Here is a 20,128-nt window from a genome sequence, read left to right as displayed (position 1 = left end):
TCGTTATCTATTCCCTGAATTCTTAGAGCGTTGATCCTTTTTTGTATCTGATTTCAATTTCACACCACTGATGAAATCTATCTCTTTGCCTTCCTAGGCTATATATACAGACCACGACTGGGGATCAAAAAACAACTCGCTTCACCTCAAACCTTTTTGTCCTTAGTATAGTTCTTGTTCTTCCGTAGGATTGAGATCATGGAGAACAACAAGAAGTTTGCTGAGAAGGCCCTCAATGGACCTGCATCATTGCATCAGTGCCTTCATCATTAGGAGGGTACAACTCATGGAACCCCCACTGCCTTAGGGGATAGGACCGACTCCATTCGGCCTTTAGGGTCCTCTTCGTTAATAGCTCATCGCCAGCTCTCTTATTATCAAAGGAGGCAGATTGACTATGACGATCTGCTTGCCTCCATTGATCGGCATGGCTAGAGTCTCGCTGAATGTCTCTCCCTTGTAGAATCGGCCCTAGCCATGGTTCGATGTCGATCACCTCCTGAGGTTGATTCAGTGGAGGATAGGTTGGCCAAGGCCAAAGCCAGAATTACGAGTGAGATATCTATCATAACCTTTGTTTCCTTTCAATCTCATCTTTAAGACTCTGATCATCTCTCCTTTGAATCTTTTTAGATCTGTCTGCCCAACTGGAGAGCCTCCGATTGGCTACGGAGCACGTGGCGGGATTCATCAATGTTAGAGGTGTCGTTTCGGTGGTTCGCCTGCACGACATCCCAAACCATGTCAGGGAGGTCGCTTTGCATGGCATTCGCCATGGTGCCACCATGGCATTGGCTTCTGCGCAAGTCCATTCTGGCCACAAGCTTTGATTCCTTCCCCATGGTTTCCCAGCTGCGGCGCACCCTGGGGATTATGAACGCCTGATTGAGGATTTCTTCAGTGCTGCTAACTCCGTAGCCTTTATCTCTTAGGCTGATGATATAGTAGCCAAAGTGTTTTCAGGCCTGTAGTTTGTAATAGGTGATATTAGCAAACAATTTCTCCATCTTGAGTGACTTTTTCTTTTGTTTTGTACTTCATACTATATGCATCACTTTGTCCGTGTTTGCTTTGCTCCTACGAGCGATACACATTGTATCAGCTTTTATCCCTCTGGGTTTATCTTCGCACTAGAAGCGATACCCTTCTGGTATCGGCTATTAGAGCTAACAACCGAGCAAATTGGTTATCAAGTATTAATCCAAATATTAGGATAATATTCTTTTAAATATTCCCCATTTGATTGCTCTGTCAAATTCTTCTTCCCCTTTCAGTGTTTCCAAAATATAAGTGTTACCAGGCGCACAACACTTGATCCTATAAGGTCCTTCCCAATTAGGTGACCACTTTGCTGGATTTGCTGTCCTTTGACCCGATCGACAATTTTACTCTCCAGACCAAATCTCTCTTAGAGAATTGCTCATTCTTGACCTTTTAACTGTAATATTTTACAATCCTTGGTTTATGGGCTTCAATGTTTTTCAAGAGCACATAGCCAAAGGCAACTCAAGTCTTCTAATTCATTCGTCACAAAATTTCTTGTAGACTTCGGCTGATAAATCGCTCTGCAACATAACGCGCCTCGATCTAGGTTGAACTTCCCAACGAGGGACTATATTATGGCTATACATGAGTTCATAAGGTGACTCTATCAGCTCTTTTGCTCTTGGCCATTAAGGGTAATTTATCCCTAGCCCTCTCTAGAGTCTTGTCTCCCTTCTCTATTTTTGAAGATCAGGTCCTGAAGGTGACACGGGCTTCAGGGGAGTCTTTTGATCATGAAATTCTTTTGGCCAAGGGGAACTCGAACAGGCATGAGGCTAAAGGACTATCACAGTCGATTGATCACCTTTGTTCTAGCTAAAGAGCCGATTTTGAAAATAGCCAATTCTAGACTCTTGGTTTTAATCCCATCTAGGTCTGAAAACATGACCTTTATTAAGAGAGTCCTTCGATCTTCTATCCTTAGTCATCCAGCGCTGTATTCTCTTTGATACTAGCGAGGTGACGCTTCGCCTCCTATTAATTGTGGTTGCCTTTTCACGACCCGACGCGTTCACCCCTTTGTCCCGTGGCTTCAAATACCGGCCGAGGGCTTCAGCCTTGAACACATCCACACTTACAACTGTTCCTATTTCTCTGCCTTTCTTCGCCCTCGCAGAACTCTATAGTGGCCTTTCTTTCTTCCTATAGATTCAATCAACTTCATGGTCGGCGAGGAGAACTGCGGCAAGCGCATGGCGGAGGAGGTCCCAAAGGAGAACATGCCAATGAACCAGCGCCTCCAACGCATAAGGTGAGATTGATATCCTCTATTCATGATGATGATCTTTTATGACTCACCTGTAGGTTCATCGTGAATGACAGTCTTTGTCTCCTCCCTAGGGCCAGCAAATCCTCTGATGCCGCATCTTCCATGTCAGCTTCATCGTCGACTCTTACAACTCATATGATGGTGATGATGCCCGACGCTTCTTCCGAGAATGGAGGGCGGCGGAGGGCCGCTATTCCGAAGCGATTCGGAAAAATGGCTAGCTTGAGATCTATCTTGGGGTCTTTCAAACTGCCCTTAATGTGGCTGAGGAGGAGGCTAGCGTCGTTCGAGTGTGGCTAGCTGAGTCTGATGCCATGGTGGCAGGTAAGATGAGTTCCATGAACGCTTCTATTCTAGTTTCCACTGCCTTTGTCTTGATACTCTTCTAAATCGCTAGCCCAAATGGTGCAGCTGGAGTCTCTCCAACTGGCGGTGAACGTGGCCGTGGACGCCGTCAATGCTTAGGGTTCCCTCATTGACGCTCATCTCCAAGACATCCCAGCCCGCATTTAGGAGAATGTCCTCCACAGCATTCGTCATGTCGCGTCGGTGGCGTTAACCGTGGCGTAGGTCCGGACCGGGCATGACCTCCACGCCATGGAGGTTAGCTTCCTGATTGGCGATAGCCCTAAGGGACATGAGGTCTTGATAGAAGAATTCATCATAGCAACAGAGGCCATCATGGACATTACATCCACTCAGGATGTAGTGAACAAGGTCTTTGATTAGTTTGTACTTAGGGTAAACTGGTGAACAAAGACTCCTGTTCTTTCATTAATGTGTCTCAGTGCAATACCCTTGTGTATGATTGTTTTTGTTTTTATTTCTTGCTCTAGAGGCGATATGTATCGTATCAGCTTTTATTTCTTTGAAGATTTTCATCTCAGATCTTATTTTTTGAACTAAAGGCGATACCCTTCTGGTACTGGCTATTAGAGCCGACGACTAAATGAATCGGCTATCGAGTATTGATCAAATGCCAGGATAATGTCCCGCATAACTTTTCATACCAAAGGTCAAATGATTAATCAACCTAGATCAAGCATCCCATTAAGCGAAATATAACTCCTTTAAGAAATCCATTAACTCTAAATTGCACTTACAATTCGACTCAGCATCCACATACGTCAGCCTAAACCCATCTCCATGACTTAATGCTTATTTTTCCTTTAATCCAATGGCCGACATGAAGCCATGACTTTTCTACTAAAACAAACTCTCAGAGCCGATCGCTTGCATCGGCTGTTGGCTTTCATTGCTGATCTTAATGAAGCCTCCTTCCCATAACTTGCCAGAAAAGCACTTGAAGTCTCCTAGTTCCTAAAAGACTGGATCGGCTGTTGCGATGCTCATAGATTTATCAGCACGAACCACCTCGACATCATCTCCATGCCACTGAATCAAACACTGATGCATGGTCGATGATACACAATAGTTCGCATGAATCTAATCATGACCAAGGAGCAAACTATACGACCCTTTTCCATCAATGATGAAGAATGTGGTGAGCAGAGTCTTATTCCCGATTGTTAGTTTGATGTTTATTGCCCCTGGGTCTTAGATGCAGTACCTTCAAAATCCTTAAGCATAATGTCAGTCTCCATCAGATCTCCTGGTCCTTTGCCAAATTTATGAAAAGTGGTGTAAGGCATAAGATTGACAAAAGCACCTCCATCCACCAACATCTTGTTCATCGACTTTCCATCAACAAAGCCCTTCATATATAAAGCCTTTAAGTGTTGATGCTTGACTGGTTTATCAAATATTGCTTGCTATACAACCGTCAACTTGGCAACTATCTTCTCATACTCTGATTCATCAAAATCTGAATAAACTTTTTGATCTGTCAGAGCTCTGAATTTTGATGGCAATAGAAAAGCCATTTGGATATTAGCCGATGGTTGCTTTCTATCATTGTTTGCTTAGTACGCCATACTTGAGGTTTACCGGATGCCTGAGCCTATTCCATCTCTTTATTCATTAGGCGTTGCACCCTTCTCTTTTGGCTTCTTGTTAAACCTTCTGGACACCATTGGCCTTCCTGCCAAACATATTTTCTTTCGTTGCCTTCTTCTTTATAATCAGCTCAGTCTTGGTCAACAACTCATTTTCCAAGCCGATCATGAACACTTTTATTTTTTTAAGCACCGATCCATGTTATTATGATGATATACATCTAGAGCATGGATAGACTAGCAGTTGGTTTGAGATTGCCTAAACTCTCAATATTGATTGCTGCATTCTGGACAGTCATGTCTGGTAGGCAACTTCAAGCCTTCATTCCAATAATGTCTGAAGAAAGGACAATTTCAATGTGATTCAGCTTATTTCCTTTCATATCTCTCTCTTTCAAGTTAACGCTGGTATTCTTGATCCTTTGACCAATGCTGATAATCCTTTTCCTTCTACCGCTGCCACTTATTCAACAGAATCCAAGATGTAACTCGTGGCTTTGTTGTCCCTACTTTTTATGTTCCTCCCTGCTCATATCGGCTCTTTTGCTCATCACGACGTCTCTTAATTTCCCTGTATTTGTCGGTCGATATTTGCATCTTGGGATCGACTATTCTAGCTTCTTTTGATTTGGATGATGTTAGGACCTTACTCTTTCCTTTGATCAGCCTAGCATCAACCATGTTTTTGATCTCCTGAGAAAGAATTATCATCAACCTTCATTTTTCATGGCGTATTAAATTTGAGTCTTCCTTACTAAATAGCCCTCTGTATATGCTGTCGAAAGATTCTGTATTCATTAGTGGAATGAGAAGTAGCGTTATGAAATTTGCAGAAGTTCTTATTCTTCAATTGATCAGGGGGCAACATAACATGACCATCGGGCAGCTTGATCTGCCCCTTCTCAAGCAAGAAATCGAAGAGCTTATCTGATTTGGTGACATCAAAGTCATAGCTCTCCTCGACTCCTCTTCCCCAAGGATTTGGCACCATTACTGTTTTTTGCATCAATTCCATTCAGCCGCAGCAACCTCTTCTTCTTCATCTTCATAGCCGTCATCGACTGAGTATGGATTGTAAGCCTTGGCCACTGTGGTACTTTTCTGAAATCGGGTATCTCTGCGCATACTCTGGAATTGACTATTGAACGCTGCCACTCATTTAGCCAATTGACCTAAGTTATCAAATTCTTGTCCCAGCAGCTTTTCTTTCTACATTGGCAGTATTCCTTGAACAGCTAAAGCAGCTATTTGATTATCAGCCAAGTTTAATAAGAAGCACAAGTTTCTAGTCTCTCGGAATCTCTGAAGAAACTCAGTGCCCAATTCATTAGTCTTCTACCTTATAGTTATCAAATCAGTTATCTTCTTTTCCCTAGTCTCAGTGTAAAAATATGTATGAAACTTCTTCTCTAGGTCAGCCCAATTGGCAATGGAATTGACTGGCAATAATGAAAACCAAGTGAAGGCTGGCCCTGATAGGGACAAGGAGAAGAAACAAACTCAATGTGCATCCTCAACTGATGCTTCGCCCAATTGTGTAAGATACCGACTGACATGTTCTATCGTGCTTGTACTATCTTGGCCAGTGAACTTAGCGAACTTTGGGAGCATGTAATTTGTGGGAAGAGCGACCAAATTATACCATTCTGGATATGGATGTTTATACGAGAAGGTCAGCCCATTTGGCTTTAGACCGAATTGATTCTTTATCATCTCGGTCACCTTCAGCAGCAACTCATCAGCATTTGAATTTGGAATTTTCTGCACCTGCTGTCCCATCTATGGATTGAAATCACATGTGCCTTGATACCCTGGATTTGGAATCATGTGAAGGGTATTATAATCTATGCCATAGTGATAACCCTATGGAATTTTCATCTATTGGGTTCTTTGCTAACTTGCTGCTTGAAGTCTCTGATTATAGATATAAGGATCTATATCTCTACGGATCCTTTGAATTGATGGTGCTATTTTTTGAGCCGATGACGGTATGTGGCCTGATGTGCCAAAATTGATCACCTGGTTCTGACCTTGCCCTACTGGCTGTTGCACATATTGTACTAGCAGCCTAGGATTATACTATATCTGACTCGTAGTAGTACCTTGAGCCTATTCAAATGAACCTTGATCTGCCTAGACATCACCATTACCAGTTGGTGCTGCTTCTTGATGGCTGGTACCAACTTGATTAGTCTCTTGGGTTGATGGATCTAGAATGTTGTAATAAGCCAGCCCAACTTGACCAACTGGAAACCCATGAATCGCTTCTTTCATGGCATTGTGGAATATGTCCAAGAAAGCTTCATTTTGGCTTGATATGGCATCACGAATAGATTTGTCTACAACTTCCGTAAAGAAACGTCTGTCTTCAACTTCAGTTGTATCTGTCTGCCCGTGTAATAGAACTCTTGGTAGTGGAAATTTCTGAACAATTATGTTGTTGTGTGTTTTGGTGTAGGACAATAAACATTTGCTCTGAAACTCTTCTGTAGCTTTGCTGATGACATCTTTATCTCCATCAGGTAGATCTTCATAATGTAGCATAAGGATGTCTTTGTTGTTGTGAACTACCATATGATGATTGTGGGGTCTTATCGGGCATGCCAGAAACATGTGTCGACATGAAATTTTGTCCCGTGCCGAGGGCACATGAGCAAGCCAGAAGGGTCCGCTCGATGGAGCTAGAGATCCACCTAACTTCAGCACAGGGATGGTCGATACTACGCACTCCTCCTGAGACGTGCTAGTCAATTTGACCCTGCAATTGACAAGGAGAGAAAATTTATCAGTAATTAAGGGCGAAACATGTCGGTGTTGCCAAACAGTCCCGAATGTGCGGCTCTGAGAGTCGATATGAAAGGAGATCGACTAAATAGTCGATTCCAGCATATTCATAAGAATAAATCGGTTAAAGCTCATGGGGTTGCGTAAGAAGAATCAGTTATCGTTCAGGATAAATATCATTCTTTAGATAAATATTAGTCAATGACAATAAGATGTTAACAATAATTAATTCATGCTAAGCCAATGACTGCAAGCAATCAAACTCTTTTATAAAAGAAACAGTTCATCAATATTCAACCGTTTAATAGAAATAAATTTAATGAACATGTTAGATCTCATCTATAGCTATAACCAGTGGGGCATGAGGCAGAATCATGCAGGCTGTAGAAACAACAATAGACTCGATGACCCTAACTTATTACCAATATTAGTGGGACATGAGGCAGAATCATGCAGGCCGTAATACAATAATAAGATCATGAGGCTAACACAGCTTTCAACCTATCGCTACTTCAACGATCTTATGATGCGAACTATTCGTGAAAGCGCTTGATATCGGCTAAAACAGTCGATTCAGGCATAGCGCATAGTTAAGGTCATGCCCTCTCAGGAATAGATCTACCAAATAATGATCCCCACTCCATGGTGCTAATAGTGGGGTGTGAGGCAGAATCACACAGGCCGTGATAACGGGCCATGGAACAGTTTTCGCTAGCCAATAGATCTACTCAAGATCAAACATGCCTTAACCGCACGCTATGCACGATCAAGATTGATGTAAAACAGCCGATAAAACATAACTCATCGTTTAAAGTGCAGATTAGATCAGTGTAGATTAACAAATGATGGGTTAAAAAAAGATGTAAGGCTGATCTAGATCAATCCCAATCGGGCAAAGTGATATTGCTATAATTAAATAAATAATAGAAGCAATAAGCAATATCGGTAACTTAATGAATTTATTCGAAGGAACGTCATCCTTAGATAGAGCCGATAACTTGACCTTAATCTAGTTCGAGCAGTGGAGGTCGACTGGATCGATACAGCCATACTTGAACTAGACAAGAGTCGATAACTAACTTATACCAGAGTCGTAGTGAAGGTCGACCGGATCGATGCAGCCATATGAACAGAGGTATAAGCCATGATGGTACTTACAGACAAGCTGTGGAGATCGACCAGATCGATGCAGCCGTAATTGCTGAAGAATACGCCGAGATCTACTCTACTCCTACTCCTAAAGGGCGGCCGGAGCCAAAAAAAAGTAAATAACTGGTATTTGATTGATTGTGTGTCCTTTACAATAGCCGATGTTTGATATTTATACCCGGGACGTGCACATGACTCCTATTTAAGCATGACTCATCACAATTTTTGACCCTAGAGAAAACATTTCTAATTTAAGATAACTTGGACTCCAATCTTTCTCTTTTTGTAGATTCCAATATGTCTCGTCCTGGCACCGATCATAGCCTTCGTCGTTATCCGCTGGCGCTATTTGAAGAAAGTCGATTCCAGTTTTGCATTCGAATCAGCTGGTTCTAATCTGCACACAATTGATTCCTTGATGACATGATCTTGGGAGTTTTCGAGTCCCTATGACTCTTCTTCCAAATTTTGGTGTAAACATCTTGGTTATGTTATTCACAGTGTGGGTTATAGATTTTTAATTATAAATTCTAGTGTTCCAGAGATGGTTGTTGATACAATCATAGAATCTAGAGACGCTATATTTTTTGAGAATGAATTTCCCATGAAAATACACCTAGCACGACTGGTCATGAATTTAGAATTCCCCATGAGCATGAAAATTTTACTCCGACAGAACAAAATGAGGAACCCTATATGCAAAATCCTGAGGAGAATGACACTATAGTCACTAGAACAAGTAAGAGACAGAGGACTGCAAAGTCTTTTGGTGATGACTATATTATGTACCTTGTGGATGACACACCAACGACCATTGAAGAGGCATATTCCTCTTCTGATGCTGACTTATGGAAGAAAGCAGTACGTAGTGAGATGGATTCTATTATGTCTAATGGAACTTGAGAAATAGTTGATCGTCCTTATGGGTGTAAGCCTATAGGGTGCAAATGGGTGTTCAAGAAAAAGCTTAGGCCTGATGATACTATCGAGAGGTACAAGGTAAGACTTATGGTCAAGGGTTATACTCAAAAGGAAGGTGAGGATTTCTTTTATACTAATTCACCGGTTGCCCGATTGACTACGATTCGAGTTTTGCTTTCCCTGGCAGCCTCTTATGGTCTTATCGTTCATCAAATGGACGTTAAGATAGCTTTCCTAAATAGAGAGTTAGAGGAGGAGATCTATATGGATCAACCAGATGGGTTTGTAGCAAATGGTCAAGAAGGCAAGGTGTGTAAATTATTAAAGTTATTATATGGCCTAAAACAAGCTCCTAAGCAGTGGCATGAGAAGTTCGACAGAACTCTATCATCTGCTGGCTTTATTGTGAATGAAGCCGACAAATGTGTGTACTATCGGTATGGTGGGGGTGAAGGAGTTATTTTGTGCTTATATGTTAATGACATACTAATATTTGAATCCAACCTCAAAGTGATTGAGGATGTGAAGGAATTTTTATCTAATAATTTTGAAATGAAAGATTTGAAAGAGGTTGATGTTATTCTTAATATCAAGCTTCTGAGAGAAGGTGATGGTGGGGTAACTCTGTTACAATCCCACTATGTGGAAAATGTGCTGAGTCGCGTTGGGTTTAGTGGCTGTGAACCTGCTCCTACACCTTATGACAATAGTGTGCTATTGAGGAAAAATTAGATAATAGCAAGGGATCAATTGAGATATTCCTAGATCATTGGTTCGCTCATGTATCTTACTAGTGCAACAAGGCCTGATATCTTATTTGTTGTGTGCAAGCTGAGCCGGTTTGTGTTAAATATGGGAGATGATCACTGGCGTGCTCTTGAGAGAGTGATGCGCTATCTAAAAGGCACTATGAGCTATGGTATTCATTATACCGGACACCCGAAGGTGCTGAAATGCTATTGTGATGCCAACTAGATCTCTAATGCTGATGAGCTTTATGCCACAAGCAGATATGTGTTTTCGCTTGGAGGTGGAGCTATTTCCTAGAAGTCTTGCAAGCAGACTATCTTAACAAAGTCTACAATAGAAGCAGAACTCACAGCATTAGACACCGCTGACTCTGAGGCCGAGTGACTTCGTGATCTCCTTATGGATTTACCGGTTGTTGAAAAAGCCATACCGACTATTTCTATGGACTGCGATAACCAGACTGTGATTATGAAGGTTAACAGTTTTAAGGATAACATGAAGTCCACGAGGCATGTTAAGAGATGACTAAAATCTATCAGAAAATTAAGAAACTCTGGAGTAATAGCGTTGGACTATGTTCACATGTTTAACAATCTGGCAGATCAATTCACTAAGGGTTTGTCACGTAATGTGATAGAAAGTGCATCAAGAGAGATGAGTTTGAGACCCACATGAAATTTACTATTGTGGTAACCTGTTCTATGTGATCGGAGATCCCGTGAAGTAGGATGGTGAAACAAGCTAGTAGTAAATTGTGAGAAAAGATCATTAGTAAGACTCATTTCTGATGTATATCTTTTCTTTCTGTAAGACATGTTGGTTTTTACATTAATGTGTTCTAAGTGGCTTGCTAAAGGAAAGATGTTGTCCTACAAAATATCTTTTGAGGAACACACCTATATGAGTCAGACTGCTGGTCACAGTCTATGAGATTTGGGTGATCTCTAAATACTCATGAAAGGCACTAGAGTATGACTTATATGCTTCAAATAGAGGGGATGTCTTTTGCAGCCTAGTATCAGCTAAGGACTTTAGTGACATTCACCTCACACAAAACTGTTAATTCAAGGCTTAGTCCATTGTTCAATTGTGACTGAGTGAAACTATTGCTCTAGATGGATGTTTAACTTAACAGTCTCCATCAAAACACTGGTATATATAAAAAATATAGTTTTGAGACTACTTTGTTACAAACTCTAGAGTTTGGTGGGGATTGTTGAATATATTATGGGCTTGGCCCATATAATATTTAATAAATCAAATAAAACTCTATGGTCCGTAACATTAAGCGTTGTATGGTTTAATACCGTACGGGAGTTTGACTGAACGTTGACTCAGCTTATTTGGTTGGAAATTATCCATCTTAATTGAGAAGCTAAGAAAAGAACACAGAAGTGCCACGCGCGCGCGCCGCCGCCGGCCAAGCCGGGTCAAGGCCGTGGGCGTGGCAGGCAGGCGGTGAGCGAGCGGACGGGCGAGCATGGCCAGGTTTTGTCACTTAATTCACATAATTACGGGAGTTTCTCTCTTTTATGGTGGAGGCGAGTTAATTGCGCCAGTTATCGTCTCTTCGTGTCTCCGTCTCCTGAGTTCCTCGGCTGGTTTCTCTCTCCCCGCCGCAGGCATAAAAGTAGAAGTCCTCCGTTAATCCAATCTCCCCATCGCTTCCAAGAGACCACATCTCAGCCGTCCTTTGATTTTTCCCGTTCCATACCTCTGCGCGCACGGAGCAACGGGAGAGCAGGTGCCTCCGAAACCCTCGTCTGCCTACGAACCTTGCACAGGGTGTGCGGCAATTAGGTTTTTGGGGAGTGATTCCGCGGCTGCTCGTCCACGTCGCAGACGTCTTCTTCCTGGTGATCGCTCGCGGAATAGCAAGGTGTCTTCTTCCTGGTGACCATTCGTGGGACTGCACTGCGAACACCTTCCTACATCGACTGTGGTCCACGACTTCGAGCAACACGTCTGGTGTGAATGGAGCCTCCGATGCCCTCGGCATGGGATCATCCGCTGGATACACTCTTAACTCTCTGATTACCGTACTTATTGTATCGATCGATATGTCATACTTGCATACTGTAGCGTTTGGTAGTGATATACATATACATACATATGTCGTCACAAACCTGCTAATGTTTTATTTTTGGATTAAATTCACCGTGAAAATGCCTAATTATCTAACACCGTGTGGGCGTCGAAATCGCCATCCGATCCACCCATCCATGCTTTCGCGTTCTAGAACATGATGTGGCCGACCCTGGATCTCCTGCCTCCTCCTCTCGCCCAGCCACCCAAACATGCTTTATAAGAAGGCCCTCGTGGCCGCCATGTAACTCCTCGTCAGTCTTCACTCGAGCTCGAGCGCCATCTCTTTCGGGGTAATCATCTATGGCCATGGCTTCCTCTGCGTCAGCTCTCCTTCTGGCGGTCTCCCTCGCCGCTCTGCACTTGTGCTGCCGCCATGGGCAGGGTGCCGATGCCGGCCATGGCATCACTGCCATCTACAGCCTCGGCGACTCCATCACTGACACGGGGAACCTCGTCAAGGAGGCGCCTCCGGGCATGTTTGAGACCATCAAGCACCTCCCTTACGGCGTCACGTTCGGGTACCCGACTGGGCGGTGCTCTGACGGCCTCCTCATGATCGACTTCCTGGGTATGTATATATGACGTCACTCTACAGAGGCTAAGCTTAGTACATACGTATACACAGTCGTGATCGTGAGTTCATGACATGCATAAGCACAATGCATTGATCTGATCGATCTGCTTTCGTGATCTGCGTCTATATATGCGCAATGCATGGCATGGATGCAGCCCAGGACCTGGGTCTCCCGTTCCTGAATCCGTACCTGGGCAAGAACAAGAGCTTCGACCACGGCGTCAACTTCGCCGTCGCCGGAGCCACCGCCGTGGACCCGGCCGACCAGTACAACCTCACCGTCCCCGTGCCTGTCGCCTCCAACTCGCTCAAGGTGCAGCTCCGGTGGTTCAAGGACTTCCTCAAGTACACCTTCGGCATCGATCAAGGCAACCACTTCGTTCCTCCTCGATCAACCGTCCTCAGCTCCCTCCATGGATCGATGCACTGCAAGGCTCAAATTCTTTGCATTGTGTGACTGCATGCACGCAGAGATACGCAGACGGCTTCAGAAGTCTCTGGTTTTGGTCGGGGAGATCGGTGGAAACGACTACAACTACGCCTTCTTTCAGGACAAGCCGGTGGCCGAGGTGAAGAAGCTCATCCCGGGGGTTGTAAAGACCATCATCGACGCCGCCAAGGAGGTGCTGGACATGGGCGCCAGCCGAGTCATCGTCCCGGGCAACTTCCCCATCGGCTGCGTGCCGGGGTACCTGGCCATGAACGCCGCCAAGTCGGAGCCCGCCGACTACGACTCGGCGGGGTGCCTCCGGGAGCTGAACGACTTCGCCGCCAAGCACAACTCGCGGCTCCGGCGCGCCGTCGCCGACCTGCAGGCGTCGTACCCGCACGCCGCAGTCGCCTACGCCGACTACTTCGACTCCTTCCTCACCCTCCTCCACAACGCCTCCACGCTCGGTACGCACACACGGTCACACACATGACACATGGCAACATGGCGACATGCGTAACGCGAGTCGTGCAGTGCATTTCGACGCGCAAGCATTCTCTGTCTGTTTCTTCTTCACAGGTTTCGACGCGGCGAGCACGCGCAAGGCCTGCTGCGGCGGCGGCGGCGGCGAGTACAACTTCGACTGGTGGCGGATGTGCGGCTTCGACGGGGCGGCGGCGTGCGCGGAGCCGTCCACGTACCTGAGCTGGGACGGGATACACATGACGCAGGCGGCGTACAGGGCCATGTCCAGGCTCATCTACCACGGCAAGTACCTGCAGCCGCAGATACTGAGCTTCCCGGAAAAATACGGCCAGACGTAGACTCGCGTCATGACCATATATAGAATTTAGGTAGAAATACACTCGAAACTCCGGCTACAAATAAGGCTCCGATTGGTTCAGCTAGCTGTCTTGGTAGTGCTAGGATCTAGGAGCATCAGTCAGCTAGCCTGTTCGGAAGGCCGTAAACGATCGTGGATTATTTACTGCTGGCTGGTTTGGTGTGAGAAAAAAACACTATTCCCGGCTAGAAATTTACGATCGTTTACGAGCAAGCGAACAGGCTCATATCGGTAGTATATTACTATATGCTATGAGCTCTGTACTCTTAAAGTAATGCTATCATCAAGCTGTGAGCAAAATACACGTTGCAGTCCTCCAGCATCCAGCTGGTGCAGTCAGCTGCACAAAATCCATGATGAACACAGAATACAAACGTGTGTACCAGAATGGATGCAGAGGAAGAAACTGTCAACAAGGCATGGGTTGTTCATACCTTGTCCTGCTGCCCCTACAGGTACTTAGAATTTTTTTTAATGGGATGGGATTTGCCACAAGAATCAAGGGTTTCGTTCAGCAGATGAGGATGGCAGAATAGGCAATGGTGAAATATTTGATGGCAGAATAGGCGATGGTGAAATATTTACACTAATTTGATAACACCTAGTTAAACTCAACATCATGGTGAACTATTCTTTATACAAAGTTCATTGAAAGTGGACAGCAGCATCGTCAAGTCTGGGTCTAGTTCATGCTTCTTCCAAGCTTCCTCAAATTGTTGTCCCTTGCAGCTGCATCAGTAAACCTATTACTATAAGAAACAGGGATATAAAATGGAAGTTGATACAGCAACCTTTTCCTAGTTCATGTGGCACAACCAATACCAAAGGCAATAGGTTACGTCCTCATTAAGAAGAAAAAAGAACTTCGCCATGTTTGCACAGTACACTGTACCCTCATCTCTCAGGGGAAAAGGGGATGTTTAGCACAAAAGGATGAGAAGATAACGAGAATAAATACATAATCAGACCCATCCCATAAATGAAATAATGTAACCTCTATGCTAAGTTCCATTGTAATAATCCCAATTGCTGAGTTGGATACATCAGAAGGTAACAACAACAACAACAACAACATAGCCTTTCGGTCCCAAGCAAATTGAGGTAGACAATATGCAAGCTAATGGCACCTAGGAAATAGAACAGCAGCCAGCAAGACAGAGTGCACTGTTACACCTAGGAAATAGAACAGCAGCCAGAGAGACAGAGTGCACTGTTTCTGTTTTAATGAACTACTCTGAACAAAATGGATTTTCATAGAGCAAGTCTGATTGCCACTAAAGTAGCTCTTACTGTGCCACTATGCATGCACAAGAACTGTTACTAAAGGAGAGTTACTTACTTCTGAAGCAGTACAAGTATCTCCAGGATATGACCTCGCATGACTTCACGGTTGCTCCTTGTCGCTGATTCTTTATATAATAGAACAAGCTCGTCCACCAGTCTATACACAAAAGAAATGGATTTGAAGTCACTAGTTAGTTAATAATGCATTATTCCGAACTTCAAAAGAATAATTCTGACTTTGGATCAGGAATACTTGATGCTATAATATAGGGAGCACAGCAAGCAGAATTTGATAAGTAAGAAGACATATATCACATCTTCTAATACCTTAAAGTATAAGGTGACTTCCTGATCCAGGTAAGCTTGATAATGGCATGGATTTGCTTTAAAGTCTGAAAAAATATTCATGGATCAAATTCATAGAAAAAATCCATAATCAATTTGGTTAACAAATTCCATATCCATAAATTGGTGACATTATCTGATAGGAACAAAAATGTGAAGATGTATTATAGTACTTTCTTTTGATGCTAATTAAGAATTCGAACATTTTCCTTACCAGAAGAACTGTTTTATCATCATCAGTGTGCATCCATTGGAAAAAGAGTGAGAAAAGGCGGCGAAAATGTGCCAATAGGAAGAGGCCCATAGCATCGAAAACTGGCCCAATAAGGGTCAGCCACGCAACACGGCGCTCTTTATTTAGTGGCTGCCGTTCCAGGTGGCCCAACATCTCACTAAGCATTCGATCATACCTGTAACCAATTTAAAAAATGAAGTTGAATAAAAGAAAGACGAGGGAGTTCAAGAAATATAAACATATTTTGTGGATGTTCATACTAGAGTCGAGCAAAATTTGCAATGCAAGCATATGAAAGTCATATAGAATGCAAAATATCAGCCAATAGTCAACTCAATCACTTAATTATAGGCTGTGTTCTCCACAGTAACCACTAACGTTTTACCTATAGGTTATTCAGCAATGATTATGTATCTCAATATAACTGCAACAAATGCTATATCTCCCTTAAATATGTTGAAATTTTTGGTCCAAACCATTCAATTCGCAAATGTTTGTTTTTCACAAGCTAGCTGTGCCTCATTTAAACATATAAGGCCATAATTTTCCCTGTGTCATCTTCGTCTAATTTTTTGGTACAAAATTTAAAAGGGATACTATAGTTCACAGTTCATAAACTGAAGTGTGATAGAAATAACATATTATCATATAAAATTCTGAATATCCACAGCCCAGTATAATCTCACAGCAGAATAGGTTTACCTATTTGGAATCTGTAAGCTAGGAAGAACAGACTTGATCACAACAATCTATAAAAGGAAAATATGATTTAAATTAGATAGAAACTTTACCAAGGACTACGGGGATTGCTCCGCTGAGTGCATGTCAGCAACAGCACAGATACCTCAATAACCTGGTACCATAACTGATCATCCACAGGAATGTTCTGGCAGCACGCGTCAAGTATGGCGTCTTCGTACAAACTTAATTCCGTCACTTTCACATTCTTCGCTATGTGTACAAAACTAACCATTCCTTGTTCCTGTCAATTATATGGAACAATGTCCATCAACAAGGCCAAATCAAAATTTAAATGAATGCTACTGAGACAAAGTTGGCACTAACATACAGTCTATACTACTGTTATCCCCAGTAGAGAAACCAAAACAGCACTGTACCTTAACTTCTGGCGACCAATGATCCAAGGTTGTCAGGGCACATGGAATGACTAACCAACACAAATCCCTAAGCTTAGGGTAACTTACCTGAAATACAAAAATAGAAACTGAAGTAAACATCTCTATGCAGTCATATCACTACTGCTTCACTTACTGATACAGCTCTGCTGCTGCTTATGCTAGTAGCCTAGTACTACAAGTTTCCAGTGCAAAATGTTCTCATAGCAGTAACATTTTATCCGAAGAGCAGTACCAAATTCTCCTAACATCAGCTTCTTTTGAACTTCTATAAAAGTCATAACCAAACGATTGGCAAGAACAATGCCACAGTACCCATCACGGAGCACAAACCTGAGACACCAGCCACCGGAACTGGTGCGCGGCGACCGCAGCGTGCTCCTTGGGCGGCTTCACAGCGCCAATCTCGTCGCTGTCAGCGTCAACGCACGAGTCCTTCACCACGGCCTTGAGAGGAGGCACCACCTCCGGCGCCACGGCCACCACCATCTCCCCGACGCTGCCCCAACCTCCCGCCGCCGCCATCTCCTTCACCGCGGCGGCGGCCGCGCCCGCGAGGCCCGCCGGGACCCAGTGCAGGGCGGGGTACTCCGGAGAGGCCGCGAGGACGGCGGCGCAGAAGAGGAGGAGGTCCCCGGCCTCCTTTCCCGCCGGCGCCAGGGCCTGGGGCGGGGGCGGGGGAGGGGAAGGCGAAGGGAGGAGGGAGGCAAGGAGGGACTTGACGGAGGCGGATGAGCCCGCGGGGGGCTCGTACGGCGCCGCGGTGAGCGAGTCACGGAGCGGCGCGGAGATAGTGAGCAGAGCGGTGCGGGGGAGCGCCGCGGCGGCGGTGGCGGCGGCGTGAGGCATGGCGGACTGGAGGGTTGTAGGCTTGTAGCGCCTCGTCGCCGGCGCCGGCGTCAGTGAAGGGTCGTCTTTGTAAAACTCCACCTGCCATTTTTTTGTAAAATTATTAATTGGGCCAGCTGGGCCAAAATACAACGATCTTTTCCACATGAACAGGCCTGACTAAGTTTTACCGCGCACGCGCACCACCGGGGACCAGTCCAGGTCGTATGCGACAGGCCCACAGGGAAAGCACGACGGGGATTTTTTTTTTTTTTTTTTGATGGGAAGCACGATGGGGATTGCAGGGCAGGTGGCAGGAACGCTATAAGCTAACCCAGCTGTACCTCACCTACCATCAGATCGTTCCCGTCCTCTTCTAGTTATCCCAGCTTTAACCAATTTTGGATAGAGTTCACACGGTATTATGGCCCTGTTTGGTTCCGAGCTATGAGGACTTTAGCTTCTAAAAATTTTAGGTAGTCTTCTAAAATCTTCTAAAAGAGTGTTTGGTTTCATCTTTTAAAACTGATTAAAAGTAATAAATACACTAGCAAAAAGATCATGCAGCCCTCCTCCTTCTCTGCATGCGCCTGGTACTTTCTCTGCTTGGCGCGCCCCTAGTCACCTCCTCCTTCTATTGCTGGCGTGCCACGTCCTTTTGCTGGCGCCGGTTTTTTTTTTGCTGGCGGCCAAATATGTTTATTCCATTCAATAAAAAAGTTCATACAAATGTTTACACTCATACAATTGGAAAGAAGTGTCCATAAATCATCCATACAAACAATTCAACACATCAATAAAATCACCATTACAAGTTGACATCTACGATCTACTAAACAACCCATCGGCTATCCAATCACGGAACTCGTTCATGTTTACATCTTCGTCTCCATGACGTACATTTGACACATTACCGTTAGAAAGAGGATCCTTAGGCGAATGGAACATAGTTCTCATCGTGATCAACCAAATCAAAGTTCACATCTCTCAAAAAACTATCTCTAATAGAATTATGCATTGCCATGCACGCAATAATTATATGGCTTTGCTTTTGCATTGGATAGCTAGGAAGGTCAAGCAAAATCCTCCACTTCATCTTTAGAACTCCAAACGACCGTTCAATGACATTACGAAGTGAAGAATGTGAGTAATTAAACAGTTCTTTTTTACCTCTTGGCATTACTCCTTGTCTAAACTCCGACAGATGGTACTTGATTCCTTTGTACGGTGCAAGATATCCCGGTCGGTTCGGGTAACCCGAGTCAACAAGGTAGTACTTGCCTGCACAATTATAAAAGCACGGGGCTTGTTTGGCTGGCTGTAAAGCCGCCGGTGCTGATTTGTATGGCTGATTTTTTTAGAGAGAAAAATACTGTACCATAGCTTATAAGCCAACGAATAAGCTGGCTGATAAGACCAGCCGAACATTCCCCAGATTATTTAAGTCATAGAACAAGTGTTGTAATAATGAGAACATGCGTACATACAGTTGTCATTACCTTCAGGTGGATGCGGAAACTTGTCTCCAAACTTGTGGATTGCATGTTTGAACACCCTCATATCATGAACTGATCTAGGCCAACCAGCCACCACAAAAGTAAACCTCATATCGAAATCACATATGGCCATGACATTCTGACTCTACCTTGTTACTTGGCACTACTACAGAATATATGAGTACCGTCTATAGCTCCAATGCAATTGTCAAAGAATGGTGTGAAGCGAGGACTTTGCAACCTAGGATGCATGTTCTTAAACTCGGGGTCGAAAGGGAGGCGCGGGGGTAGGATGCGTGCGGTCGAGAGGGGTAGTGGGGGTCCAGGATGGACTTTAGGAGCTTTTAGGATGTGGTAGAGTTCCTAAAGTTTTTGGACCCTCCTAAACTTTTTAGGAGCTTTTAGGAGGGGGTGTTTGATTCTTTAGGCAAATTCTAGGTAGATTTTAGCTCCTAAAGTATTTAGGAGGAAGAACTAAACAGGGCCTAGGAGTGTAACTGTCAACGGAAAAAGCTTGGCAAATATAGTACAAATAAAAGTAGAAAAACCATGAATCTTCGGAAAAAAATCATTTAAGCAACATGGCACCCATAATAAACACAATAAGCATTGGTGACATCACACTTCACTGTAAAAATTCACACTTACCATTCTTCGTGTCGCCTGCAACAGTAGTTAGTTTTTGCATCTACCCCTAATAATGTTTGGGAAGAAAATAAGTATGACATGTTTCAAAAAAAATAAGTACAAGTACGAGCGAATACTACGGGCAGCGTCAGCAGACAGACGCACGCACGAGCGAAAACTACGGGCAGCGTGAGCAAGCAACCCGACCAGCTTGATCCTATCGCAGCCGTCGACGTACCCCACGGTCACGATCCAACGGTTCAGATCCCCCGGACCGGACGCTTCGGGTGCACGGGCGAGGCGGTTGATGGGCACTTGTGCCCTTGTTGTCCGGTCCACTCGTTGCGCCCCACTTGTCTGTTGCGTCC

At 44.2% G+C, this 20,128-nt stretch overlaps 2 protein-coding genes across 2 annotated transcripts; one reads left to right on the top strand and one right to left on the bottom strand.

Moving 5' to 3' along the window:
• Positions 1-12,218: 12,218 nt before the first annotated feature.
• On the top strand, positions 12,219-14,308 carry LOC136527343 (acetylajmalan esterase-like). The gene is made up of 4 exons (XM_066520037.1): positions 12,219-12,529; positions 12,691-12,903; positions 13,007-13,432; positions 13,545-14,308. Exons 1-4 carry the CDS (start codon positions 12,262-12,264, stop codon positions 13,787-13,789), a joined length of 1,152 nt encoding a protein of 383 aa, XP_066376134.1. The 5' UTR covers positions 12,219-12,261; the 3' UTR covers positions 13,790-14,308.
• Positions 14,309-14,342: 34 nt separating this feature from the next.
• On the bottom strand, positions 14,343-17,754 carry LOC136527342 (uncharacterized protein At2g39910-like). Its single transcript, XM_066520036.1, has 7 exons — positions 17,143-17,754; positions 16,792-16,878; positions 16,465-16,655; positions 15,653-15,848; positions 15,421-15,485; positions 15,149-15,250; positions 14,343-14,538 (listed from the first exon to the last, which is right to left on the bottom strand). The coding sequence occupies exons 1-7, from the start codon at positions 17,656-17,658 to the stop codon at positions 14,427-14,429; spliced, it is 1,269 nt and encodes a 422-aa protein (XP_066376133.1). The 5' UTR covers positions 17,659-17,754; the 3' UTR covers positions 14,343-14,426.
• Positions 17,755-20,128: the final 2,374 nt, after the last annotated feature.

Source organism: Miscanthus floridulus, chromosome 19 (genome assembly GCF_019320115.1).
Source record: "Miscanthus floridulus cultivar M001 chromosome 19, ASM1932011v1, whole genome shotgun sequence".
NCBI lineage: Eukaryota > Viridiplantae > Streptophyta > Magnoliopsida > Poales > Poaceae > Miscanthus > Miscanthus floridulus.
This window is presented reverse-complemented; position numbering and strand designations above follow the sequence as displayed.

Bases quoted from the DNA above. Each gene is read 5' to 3' on its own strand.
- LOC136527343 (XM_066520037.1), top strand. From the start codon at position 12,262: ATGGCCATGGCTTCCTCTGCGTCAGCTCTCCTTCTGGCGGTCTCCCTC. The intron at 12,530-12,690 runs GTATGTATATAT...GCATGGATGCAG, and splicing joins CCTCATGATCGACTTCCTGG to CCCAGGACCTGGGTCTCCCG. The intron at 12,904-13,006 runs GCAACCACTTCG...GCATGCACGCAG, and splicing joins CACCTTCGGCATCGATCAAG to AGATACGCAGACGGCTTCAG.
- LOC136527342 (XM_066520036.1), bottom strand. From the start codon at position 17,658: ATGCCTCACGCCGCCGCCACCGCCGCCGCGGCGCTCCCCCGCACCGCT. The intron at 15,251-15,420 runs GTATTAGAAGAT...TTTTGTGTATAG, and splicing joins AAGTCACCTTATACTTTAAG to ACTGGTGGACGAGCTTGTTC. The intron at 14,539-15,148 runs GTAAGTAACTCT...TTACTGATGCAG, and splicing joins ATACTTGTACTGCTTCAGAA to CTGCAAGGGACAACAATTTG.